Source organism: Leucoraja erinacea, chromosome 10 (assembly GCF_028641065.1).
Source record: "Leucoraja erinacea ecotype New England chromosome 10, Leri_hhj_1, whole genome shotgun sequence".
NCBI lineage: Eukaryota > Metazoa > Chordata > Chondrichthyes > Rajiformes > Rajidae > Leucoraja > Leucoraja erinaceus.
The window spans coordinates 57,620,940-57,633,286 of record NC_073386.1 but is presented as its reverse complement, the minus strand read 5'-3'; the positions used below and the strand labels follow the sequence as shown (position 1 = coordinate 57,633,286).

Genomic DNA, 12,347 nt, shown 5'->3' with positions numbered 1-12,347 from the left:
ATATTACCTTTTGCGACGGGGTCTTTCAGCGATTTTTCGTTAATGATTTACTAGGCTGAACATTTTCGATTGCAACAGCCTAGTAAAAATCGCGTTTTACCCGCCCCCTGTAAACAGCGCCAAAATCACACACACGGCCTGGGGCAGATTTTCAATGACGCTTCAGGTAGGCTTTGTAACATACCTATATGTAGGTCATTCGGCCCATTGAGTCTACTCCACCATTCAATCATGGCTGATCTATCTTTCCCTCCTAACCTCATTCTTCTGCCTTCTACCCATAACTTCAGACACCCGGACTAATCAAGAATCTGTCAATCTCCGCCTTAAAAATAATCATAATCATAATAATCAGAATCAGAATTACATTATTAGCCAAGTATGGTTTGCAACATACGAGGAATTTCATTTGCCATGCAGTCTAACCAGTAAAAAGCAACAGAACACACAAAATGCATAAACATCCACCACAGTGACTCCTCCACATTCCTCACTGTGATGAAAGGCGAAAAAAAGTTAAATCTCTTCCCTTCAAATACCCCTTGACTTGGCCTCCACAGCCTTCTGTGGCAATGAATCCCACAGATTCACCACCATCTGGCTAAAGAAATTCCTCCTCATCTCATTCCTAAAGGAGTGCCCTTGTATTCTGAGGCACAGACTGTAGATTTATAGCAGTAATTCAACTATATCAACAGCCCAAAAGTGCTTCTTTAGGCAGCATATCTAATTGACAGTATTCACAGTATACAGGGTGGTGTCACGGTGGTGCAGCGGTAGAGTTGCTGCCTTACAGCGCTGACAACGCCAGAGACCCGGGTTCAATCCCAACTACGGGTGCTGTCTCTACGGAGTTTGTACGTTCTCCCCGTGACCTGCGTGGGTTTTCTCCGACATCTTCTGTTTCCATCCACACTCCAAAGACGTACAGGTTTGTAGGTTAATTGGCTTGGTGGCCGATTAGGAAAAGGGAGATGCAACGATACCTGGGTGTCATGGTACACCAGTCATTGAAAGTGGGCATGCAGGTGCAGCAGGCAGTGAAGAAAGCGAATGGTATGTTAGCATTCATAGCAAAAGGATTTGAGTATAGGAGCAGGGAGGTTCTACTGCAGTTGTACAGGGTCTTAGTGAGACCACATCTGGAGTATTGCGTACAGTTTTGGTCTCCTAATCAGAGGAAGAACATTCTTGCCATAGAGGGAGTACAGAGAAGTTTCACCAGACTGATTCCTGGGATGTCAGGACTTTCATATGAAGAAAGACTGGATAGACTCGGCTTGTACTCGCTAGAATTTAGAGATTGAGGGGGGATCTTATAGAAACTTACAAAATTGTTAAGGGGTTGGATAGGCTAGATGCAGGAAGATTGAGATGAGAAAAACGTTTTTCACACAGAGAGTGGTGAATCTCTGGAACTCTCTGCCACAGAGGGTAGTTGAGGCCAGTTCATTGGCTATATTTAAGAGGGAGTTAGATGTGGCCCTTGTGGCTAAGGGGATCAGGGGGTATGGAGAGAAGGCAGGTACGGGATACTGAGTTGGATGATCAGCCATGATCATATTGAATGGCGGTGCAGGCTCGACGGGCCGAATGGCCTACTCCTGCACCTATTTTCTATGTTTCTATGAATGTGTAACTGGTGTTCGACAATGTTAATGTGCGGGGGTCGCTGGTCGGTGTGGATCGGTGGGCCGAGGAGCCTGTTTCCGCTCCACTGTATCTCTACACGGAACTAGACTAAACTATTGGGATCCAGTAGCCTTGGGCTATGAAGCAGAAGATAGAAGTTTGATTCCATTTTAGCAGTCATCAATTTAACTTGAGTTAAAATTCATGTAAATCCAGAATTCAACAATTCTGAGAGAAAGCTGGTTTCAATTATGGTAATCACAAAGCCATTTGATTCACTTTAAACAAAGAACCTTTGTAGCTCATTGGATGGTCGATTGCAGTTGTAGGATCTGTTTTCTTTAGAAAGCAGAAGGCTGAGGTGAGATGTGATGGAAGTATATACAATAATGAGAGCGTTTAGACAGATGGCTGTGCCCTTTGGCGGAGCGATCAAGAACGAGAGATCGCAAGTGTAAAATAAAAAGGTATTTTACAAGGATGTTGCCAGGACTTAGAAACATACAGGCGTAGGCCATTCGGCCCTTCAAGCCAGTACGGCCATTCAATATGATCATGGCTGATCATCCAGAACCAGTATCCTGTTACTGCTTTCTCCCCATTTCCCTTGATTCCGTAAGCCCTATGAGTTATATTTAACATGAGCTATAGGGAGAGGAATGGGCAGGGCAGAACTTTATTCCATGGAGCGCAGGAGGCTGAGCGGTGATCTTATGGACGTATATAAAATAATTCTTCTTCTTATAGAGGACATATAGAGTCAACAAAATAGAGTCAACAAAATAGAGAGAGTACAGAGGAGATTTACTAGAATGTTGCCTGGGTTTCAGCAACTAAGTTACAGAGAAAGGTTGAACAAGTTAGGGCTTTATTCTTTGGAGCGCAGAAGGTTAAGGGGGGACTTGATAGAGGTTTTTAAAATGATGAGAGGGAGAGACAGAGTTGACGTGGAAAAGCTTTTCCCACTGAGAGTAGGGAAGATTCAAACAAGGGGACATGACTTGAGAATTAAGGGACTGAAGTTTAGGGGTAACATGAGGGGGAACTTCTTTACTCAGAGAGTGGTGGCTGTGTGTGGAATGAGCTTCCAGTGAAGGTGGTGGAGGCAGGTTCGTTTTTATCATTTAAAAATAAATTGGATAGTTATATGGACGGGAAGGGAATGGAAGGTTATGGTCTGGGTGCGGGTATATGGGACTAGAGGAGAATACGTGTTCGGCACGGACTAGAAGGGTCAAGATGGCCTGTTTCCGTGTTGTAATTGTTATATGGTTATATGTTATTATATTATAGAGTCCACGCACAAGCTTAGAAGTTTGCAAACTTAGAAGTTGTTCAGCCAGAGTTGAATACACTTCTCGGCATCTGCATACAATGGTACTGGTCTTGTTGCTTCTTGTGCTTCTTGTGTGTGTGTGTGGTGGTAGAAAGATTGGTGGTAACAGGGCCACGACGTGAACGCTCTTTCCTTGACCCCTATAAAATCATGAAGGGAATAGGTAGAATAAGTGCACAGAGCCTTTCATCCAGAGTAGGGGAATCAACAAACAGAGAACGTAGGTTGAAGTTGAGATGGGAAAGATTTAATTGGAACCTGAGGGGCAACTTCAGATTCCTATTAAATCTTTCCCTTCTCACCTTAAACCTCTGTCCTCTGCTTCTTGATTTTTCACTCAAGAGGGGAATGAGCTGCCAGAGGAGGTGTTTGAGGCAGGTACTATAAAACAGCATTTAAGAGACATTTGGACAGGTACAAGGATAGGAAAGGTAGGATATGGGCCAAACACTGGCATACACGTCATACAATGTGGAAACAGGCCCTTCGGCCCAACTTGCCCATGCCCACCAACATCCCCACCTGCCTGTATTTTGGCTCATATCCCTCTAAACAGGTCCTATCCATGTACCTGGCTAATGTTTCTTAAAAGCTGTGATAGTACCTGCTCAACTACCTCCACTGGCAGCTCATTCCATATATCCACCACCCTTTGCCTGTTTCGGTAAAGAGTTTCATAATTTCGGTTGCCTCTTTTTTTTTTTATTTTTTTTTTTTTTTTTTTTTGTTCCCCTTCCAGGTTGCCATTCAGTCCCCCCCCCCCCCCCCCCCCCACACCTCACCTTAATCCTATGACCTCTGGTTCTTGATTTCCATATTCTGTCTGCAAGAGACTGTGCAAATATGTCAGCATTTTTTTTATATAGCTAATTCATACATTCATGGAATTCACATGTTTATGTTGGAATATATTTGACGATATTACTAGAACCTCTCACGCCAGTACTCCATGGCATAATGTCAGACACTAACTCCTCAGCTGTGGGACGATTGACGGCTTATCCACACACAGGGCTGGCAGTGAGACATTACATGAGTCGTATGTATATCCCATCTCAAGGCTTCCCTATATCCGCAATACAATTGCTGTCTGTTTTGACAAAATATCCTCATTCACACATTTTCAGCATTAATGGACCTTGGATTTTACCCTTTACAGTTTGCAAGCCAGGGCAATATCTCCGAGGGCTAAAGGAATCACGGGATATTGGAAAAAAAGCAGGAACGGGGTACTGATTTTTGATGTTCAGCCATGATCATGTTTTAAACAAGATGGCGTTGCGTGCACAACATGAGTGCTCTGCGTCTCTACAGTTTTCGCAAATTAGTAGAATTCTGGTTACTAGTTTCAGTACTTTTCACCTCGGTACAGTCTGTGCGAACATATCGTATGGCCGACAAGAACTTTTGGATCTCGGTTTTCTCTGTACAGTTTAGTACAATAGAGTGACCTCCAACTACCACCGTAAATCACCAGGACACCGGGTCTAGCGGGCCAAGCTCCTCCTCCGCAGGAAGTGCCCCGAACGCGGCGCAGAGACCGTAAACAAAGACGTGGGAAGCGGGGAGGCTATCGGGCTAGGCGAAAGCTAAACCCTCACCAACCAGCTCTGCCCAACATTTTACTCGCCAACGTTCGGTCTCTGGTGAACAAAATGGCCGAGACTATCGGCTGCGGATCACTTCACACAAACGGATTACCGACTGCAACGTCATTGATTTTCACAGAAACATGGCTTACCAACAACAACGCCATTGAGCTGGATGGGCGCACTGCCTTCCATCTGCCCAGAGAGGACTCCGACAAGACCATCGGACTGTGCATTTATGTCACTGCAGTCTATGTACCTCTGGTATGCTAATGCCAGGCTAGCTGAATAAAATGTAGGCCCTTCTATCTGCCCAGAGAATTCACATCGTGTTATCACTGCCGTCTGTTCAGAGCTGTCAAGCTGCTATCAGAAGTGGCTCCGGACACAAATGCCAGGCTAGCATGAAAGAAGCTGCAAGCTGCTATCAGTAAATAACAAACTGCACATTTAGATTTGGCTTTATTAGTTTGCAGGTGATTTCAAAATAACTCCGACCCCAGACGCATGTGGCAAGGCATCAAGTCCATTACCGACTACAATAAAGTTAACCCCCCCTCTCCCCCCCCCCACCCCACCCTTGTCAACGCCTCCCGTCCTGACTAGCTAAACTTTTTTCTATGCTCGCTTTGATCGGGACAATAAAACACCAGCCATCAAAGCTGCCCCTCCCCCGAATGAACAGCTCTCCACCTCTGCTGTACAAGATGCACTGAGCAAGGTGAATGAGCACAAAGCTGCCGGCCCCGATGGCATCCCCGGGCGTGTGCTCAGGGCATGTGCTGGACAACTATCCCTGGTCTTCACATATCTTCAATCTGTCACTGGCCCAGGGTGTTTGTCCCTACATGCCTCAAGACCACAACCATGGTGCCATTGCCCAAACAGTCGGCTTCAGGGAGTCTCAAAAAACGACTCTCCGCCCAGTGGCACTCACCCCATCATCGCAAAGTGCTTCGAGAGACTGATCCTGGCTCACCCTCAAATCCACTCCCTCCCTCCCATACTGGACCCCCCATCAGTTTGCCTATCGGCCCAACAGGTCAACAAGGACGCCATATCAGCGGCTCTTCACTCTGCCCTGACCCACCTGGACAATGACAACTCCTGGATCAGTTGTTTATTCATTGACTTCAGCTCTGCATTTAATACTGTCATCCTCGTCAGTCTGATCACCAACTCAGCGGCCTTGGCATCAACACCTCTCCCTCTGCACTGGACACTGATTTCCTCACTAACAGACCCCAGTCTGTTAGGATTAACAAAACGCACCCCCTCACCTCCTCCACTCTGACACTGAACACCAGCGTGCCACAGGGCTGTGTGCTCAGCCCTCTCCTCTACTCCCTCTTCACCCACGACTGCATCCCTATGCATGGCTCCAACTCCATCATAAAATTTCGCTGACGCACCAGGGTGGCAGGACTGATCAGTGCCAACAATGAATCAGACTACAGGGGAGGATGTCCAGCACCTGGCAGCTTGGTGTACCAAACAACACCCTGTCCTCAACACACAGCAGACAAAGGAAAATCATTGTGGACTCCCGAAGACCAGTGGGGGCAGACATACCCCCATCCACATAAACGTTACTGAGGTGGAGCGCGTCTCCACTACAATTCCTCGGGGTACACATCTGTCTGAGGATCTATCCTTGTCCCCTCAACACCTCCAAACTGATTAAAAAGGCACAGCACACCTCTACTTTCTGAGAGAGGCTTTGAGAAAGCCCACCTGTTCCCGCCAGATCCTGACCATTTCTACCGCTGTAACCATCGAAAGCATCCTGACCACCTGCTTCACAGTATGGTACAGCAGCTGCACCACAGCTGACAGGAGGCACTACAACGAGTGGTGAAAACACCGCCCATCACATCATCGGTGCCCCGCTCCCTGCCATGGCTGCCCTTCACCGCACACGGTGTCTGAGACGGGCTGGCAAAATCATTAAGGACCCCTCACACCCCAACCATGGACTGTTTGCTCTCCTCCCATCAGGGAGGCGGTACGGGAGCCTCAGGTCTCTCCACCAGCAGCTTCTTCCAAAACAAACCCATTACACTACTGAACTGACAGGCCCGACGCTAGCTATCTTTTATACATTTTTTATCTGTATATATTTATTTGCCTATGTACTAGATTAATTTAACCCCCATTGTACATTTGTTTGTAAACCAGTATTTTTACTACTTTGCACTCTGATTAGACCTAAACTGCATTTCGTTGTACCTATACTCGTATTTATGCAATGACAATAAAGTTGAATCTAATCTAATCTAAAATGTTGAATGGCGGTGCTGGCTCGATGAGCTGCATGGCCTACTCCTGCACCTATTTCCCTAATTTTCTATGTTTCTATGACACTCTGCATTCTGGTCGCAGAAGCGGAACAGCAAACATCCCTCACAACGTTCCACTCTTTCAAACGCTAGCCCAACAGCAGCCTTTCTTACTCTACAGCTACCTACACACAGAGCGGAAGGCTTGATTGTAATCATGTAAATGGATAGCATGTAACAGGAAAGCTTTTCATTGTAACTTGGTACACATTACAATAATCTAAACTAAACTAAAGGATTGTGTAGGTCTCGACACGAACGTCACCCATCCCTTCTCTCCATAGATGCTGGCCTGCCCGCTGAGTTACTCCAGCATTTGTGTCTATCTTAAACTAAATTACTCAGTTATCACAGGCAACTGAACCATCCTGCCCCAACCAGAGATGGTGCTGAACTACTATTTCCTACCTCATTGGTGACCCTCGGACTATCCTTGATCGAACGTTTGCTGGCTTTCCCTTGCACTAAACGTTTATTCTCCCTTACCTTATATCTATATACTGAGAATGACTTGATTGTAATCATGTATGGTCCTTCTGCTGATTGGATAGCACGCAACAAAAAAGCTTTTCACTGTACCTCGGTACATGCAACAATAAACTAAACTAAACTAATAGAGATACAGAAGTTTGAAAACACAAACCACAGATTCAGGGACAGTTTCTTCCCAACTGCTATCAAGCAGCTGAACCATCCTCTCACCAACTAGTCCTGACCTCCCATCTACCTCATTGGAGACCTTTGATCTATCTTTCATCGTACTGTATCTTCCCCTAAGCATTATAGCCTGTATCCAGTATCTGTACCCTGTGGCCGGTCTGGTGGTAATCACATGGGAAGGAACTGCAGATGCTGGCATGATTGTAATCATGTATAATCTTTCCGCTGACTGAGTAGCACGCAACAATAAAATGTTTTACTGTACCTCGGTCACCTCAGCACTTAACTTGGAACAATCTGTTGCTTTGTAACAAGAAGACAGATACAGTACATGGATAGGCAAAGTTTAGAGGGATGTGGTCCATTCGCAGGCAAATCTTAGATTGGAGTTTTTTTGTGTTGTTTATTATTGTCACATGTATCGAGGTACAGTGAAAAGCTTTTTGTTGCGTGCTATCCAGTCAAAGAAAGGACTGTACATGGTTACAATCAAGCCATCCACAGTGTACAGATAAATGATAAAGTACAACATTTGGAGTAAGTTAAAGTCCAATAAAATCTGATTAAAGATCATTCAAAGGTCTCCAATGGGGTACAATATGTGTAGGAAGGAACTGCAGATGCTGGCTTACACCGAAGATAGAAACAACATGCTGGAGTAACTCAGCGGGACAGGCAGCTTCTCTGGAGAGAAGGAATGGTGGCATTTCAGGTCGAGGAAACCCTTCTTCAGTCTGAGAGTAAAGGGCCTGTCCCACTGTACAAGCTAATTCAAGAGTTCTGCCGAGTTTCCCCTGATTCGAACTACGGTAATAGCCGCTCGTAGGTACTCGGGGCTCTCGTGGACATTGTTCAACATGTTGAAAAAACGTCACGAGCTTACCGCGTTTCCCGAGTACCTGCTGTTAGCGTTACGAGCCGCTAAGAGACGTCCCGAGCTCCGACGTACCTGCTACGTACATTCTACGTACTTACCACAAGTTTGATTTTTTTTTTTTTATCGGGAGAGCTCTTGGGTAAATTCGTATAGTGGGACAGGCCCTTTAGGGGAGAGGGTGTCTAGAAATATGGAAGAGTAAGTTGGAGGAACCGCACCTCATATTTTGCTTAGGCAGCTTACACCCCAGTGGTATGAATATTGATTCATTACTATCAAGTAACGTCCTCTTTCTCTCTCTCCGTCCCTCCCCCACTCCGACTAGTTTCACTGTCCTCCGGATTAATTTTACTGTTTGTTTGCCTTGTTGTCACCTTCCCCTCAGCTAACAATCAATCATTCTACATTTCCTTGATCAATGTCTGTTTTGATCTGTCGTTTTCACACCTTGCCCTTACAGCATTTTGTGTCTGTCTCCAGATGGGGAGTCAGGACCACAATCCTGTTTCTATGCTCTATGATGTCATAACACTAAGGACTTGATACATGTGTATACATCATGTTAAGTATCCCACTGTCTACTGATATTCACCTAACCATACAACGCATGATGCTTCCTTGGGGAACTGCAGTTGCTGCAATCTTGAGATAAACACGAAAGGACTCAACGAGTCAGGCAGCATCTGTGGTGGGGTTGGGCAGTTGAGATTTTGGGTCAAGACACATTATAGTCATATTTGTTACTCCAGCACTTAATGTCCATCTACACTAGTGCCACCTGCATGCATTTGGCCCATATCCCTCTAAATATGGATAGGTGGCACAAAGTGCTGGAGTAACACAGGTGGCGCAGCGGTAGAGTTTCTGCCATACAGCGCTTGCTGCGCCGGAGACCCGGGTTCGATCCCGACTACGGGTGCTGTCTGCATGGAGTTTGTACATTCTCCCCGTGACCACATGGGTTTTCTCTGAGATCTTCGATTTCCTCCCACACTTAAAGCTCTCAGTTTCAGCCATGATTGAATGGTGGAGTAGACTTGATGGGTTGAATGGCCTAATTCTATTATTCCTTAGAACCTTTGGACTCCAAAGACATACAGGTTTGTAGGTTAATTGGATTGGTATAAATGTAAATTGTTCCTAGTGTTGGATAGTGTTAATGTGTGGGGATCGCTGGTCGGTGCAGACTGGGTGGGCTAAAGGGCCTGTTTCCATGCTGTATCTCTAGACTAATCTAAACTAAACTAAACTCAGCAGGTGAGGCAGCATCTCAGATCATGGATAGGTGACATGTTCTCCTGAGATGCTGCCTGACTCGCTGAGCAAGGTCTCATCTCGAGGTCTCATCTCGAGAACAGACGCGGTGTAGGGGGACTTCTCTGAAGAGAGCACATAGGTTCAAGGCGAAGGGGAAAAGATTTGATAGGAATCTGAAGGGTAAATTTTCCACACCAAGGGTGGTGGGTGTATGGAACAAGCTGCCAGAGGAGGTAGTTAAGGCAGGGACTATCACAATGTTCAAGAAACAATGAGACAGGGACATGGATAGGACAGGTTTAGAGGGATATGGGCCAGACGCAGGCAGGTGGGACTAGTGTAGCTGGGACATTGTTGGCCAGTGTGGGCAAGTTGGGCCAAAGGGACTATTTCCATGCTGTATCACTCTATGACTCTATGGGAGAAAACAGCGCCATCTGTGGTTGGAGCGCAGAACTGCCTTCAGAACATTTACTGTTTTGGTTCAATTCTATAACTTGGAATTTCCTCAGAGTAATGAGCTGTCACCCACCACTTAAAGTCGTTCATGTTCTCACCTTCAGCCAGCTTTGATCCACGTTGAAAGTCAGAGGGTGGTGAATCTGTGGAATTCATTGCCACAGAAGGCTGTGGAGGCCGTGGATATTTTTAAGGCAGAGATAGATAGATTCTTGATTAGTACGATGTCAGGGGTTATGGGTAGAAGGCAGGAGAATGGGGTTAGCATGGAAAGATAGATCAGCCATGATTGAATGGCGGAGTGGATTTGTTGGGCCGAATGGCCTAATTCTGTTCCTATCACGTATGAACATGATCTAGAGCATGGACTTTGTAAATGGCTCCAAAACGTGATGCCTCTTGCATGCGGGACTCAGCAGACTATTTGTGTACACTTGCTAATCAAGGATCAGGGCCATGGCAATAATCTACGGCACTGTTTGTATGAAAACGTATTTCACTGTGTTTTCACTTCATACACGTGACAATAAAATCATCATTGAACCATTGACAACAGCTCTGTAAACCTCAATGGATAACATAATAATTACAAACAAGAAAGTTAAATGAATATGAAAAACAATATTAGTGCAAGGCAAGACAAAAGTCCAAAGACCCTAGTGCAACCAGGATAGATCGTAGTTGGAGGTTGAGTTGGTGTGTGTAGTGTTCAATAGCTTGATGGTTGCTGGGAAGAAGCTGTTCCTGAAGCTGGAGGTCAACGTTTTCAGGCTCCTGTGCCTTCTTCCTGGTGGCAGGGGTGAAATGAGCGTGTGGCCAGGGTGGTGTGGGTCTCTGATGATGCTGGCTGCTAATGATGTCACTAGCGCTGAGACCGATTTTATAAGAAGGTTCAAGGTGAAGGGGAAATGATCTAATAGGTATCTGAGGGGTAACTTTATCACACAAAGGGTGGTGGGTGTATGGAACAAGCTGCCAGAGGAGTTAGTTGAGGCTGGGACTATCCCAACGTTTAAGAAACATTTGGACAGGTACATGGATAGGACAAGTTTGGAGGGATGTGGACCTTCTTATAAAATTGGTCTTAGCCCTAGTGACATAATTGGCAGGCAGGTGGGACTGGTGTAGCTGGGGCATGTTGGCAAGTTGGGCCGAAAGGCCTGTGTCCACACTGTGTCACTCTATGAATCTCTATGACTCTATGCGCCTTGTTTTTATAGGTTGTTGACCAAGGTCTGAAGAAGGTTCTTGTCTTAGAAGACGACAATAGGTTTAAGCCACATTTTCGAAGGAAAATAGCAAAGCTGATGGAAGATATTGAGCAGAACCAGCTGGATTGGGATCTCATGTGAGTGGATTGTCCATGATTCAGAAGATGCGTCATGAATGACGTCAACACTTTATGGTCCCATGTACCTAGGCACAATGAAAATCTTAATTTTGTATACAGTCCAGTCCAATGTCTCTATGGATAAGCACAATCATAGACAAGATCAGATGTGCAACAATTGCAGTGTAATGTGTAGGAAGGAACTGCAGATGCTGGCTTAAACCGAAGATAGACACAAAAAGCTGGAGTAACTCAGTGGGACAGGCAGCATCTCTGGAGAGACGGAATAGGTGACGATTCGTGTCAAGACCCTTCTTCAGATCTGAAACGTCACCCATTCCTTCTCTCCATGATGTGATGCTGCCTGTCCCACTGAGTTACTCCAGATTTTTGTGTCTACCTTCCATTGTAGTGTAATGGTGGACTTCACCAAGACTGTACGGCATCGAGTCGCCATGTTTCTGGTTTTGTTAATCCCGTTGTCCTGGCGGCACCGATCCTCTCCTCCGTCGACGCCATCTTGAAAACGGCGCTTGGTCCATGGTTGGAAGATGCAGGTAGGCTGAAGGACTGCGCTCCGTCCAACTCCTCCCGCTCTCCATGGACCAAGAAGGGCCTTCCAGGCGGGTCCCCGGTGTGTGGCACGGGTCTTCTGTCCGCAGTGGGCAAGGCGGGCAAGCCGGAGCTTCAAGGCGGGTTCTCCGTCCACGGTCCACATCGGGCGAGTCCTCAGCCTGGGGCTCGTTGACCTTGAATTAGAATCAGAATCAGAATCACACTTTATTCGCCAAGTATGTTTTGCAACATACGAGGAATTTCATTGGCCAGGTCAGTCATACAATTAAAAACAATTGACTCAAAAACACAG

At 46.0% G+C, this 12,347-nt stretch overlaps 1 protein-coding gene across 3 annotated transcripts in view; it reads left to right on the top strand.

The window, feature by feature from the left end:
* The window catches only part of LOC129701273 (procollagen galactosyltransferase 2-like), a 248,648-nt gene that overhangs the window by 151,951 nt on the left and 84,350 nt on the right, over window positions 1-12,347 (top strand). For 2 of the 3 annotated variants that reach the window (XM_055642428.1, XM_055642426.1), the window contains exon 10: window positions 11,370-11,497. The exons of the other annotated variant lie outside the window; for it this stretch is intronic. In XM_055642428.1, coding sequence (XP_055498403.1) covers window positions 11,370-11,497 — 128 coding nt within the window. The remainder of the gene's footprint in view (window positions 1-11,369; window positions 11,498-12,347) is intronic. 3 annotated transcript variants of the gene reach the window in all.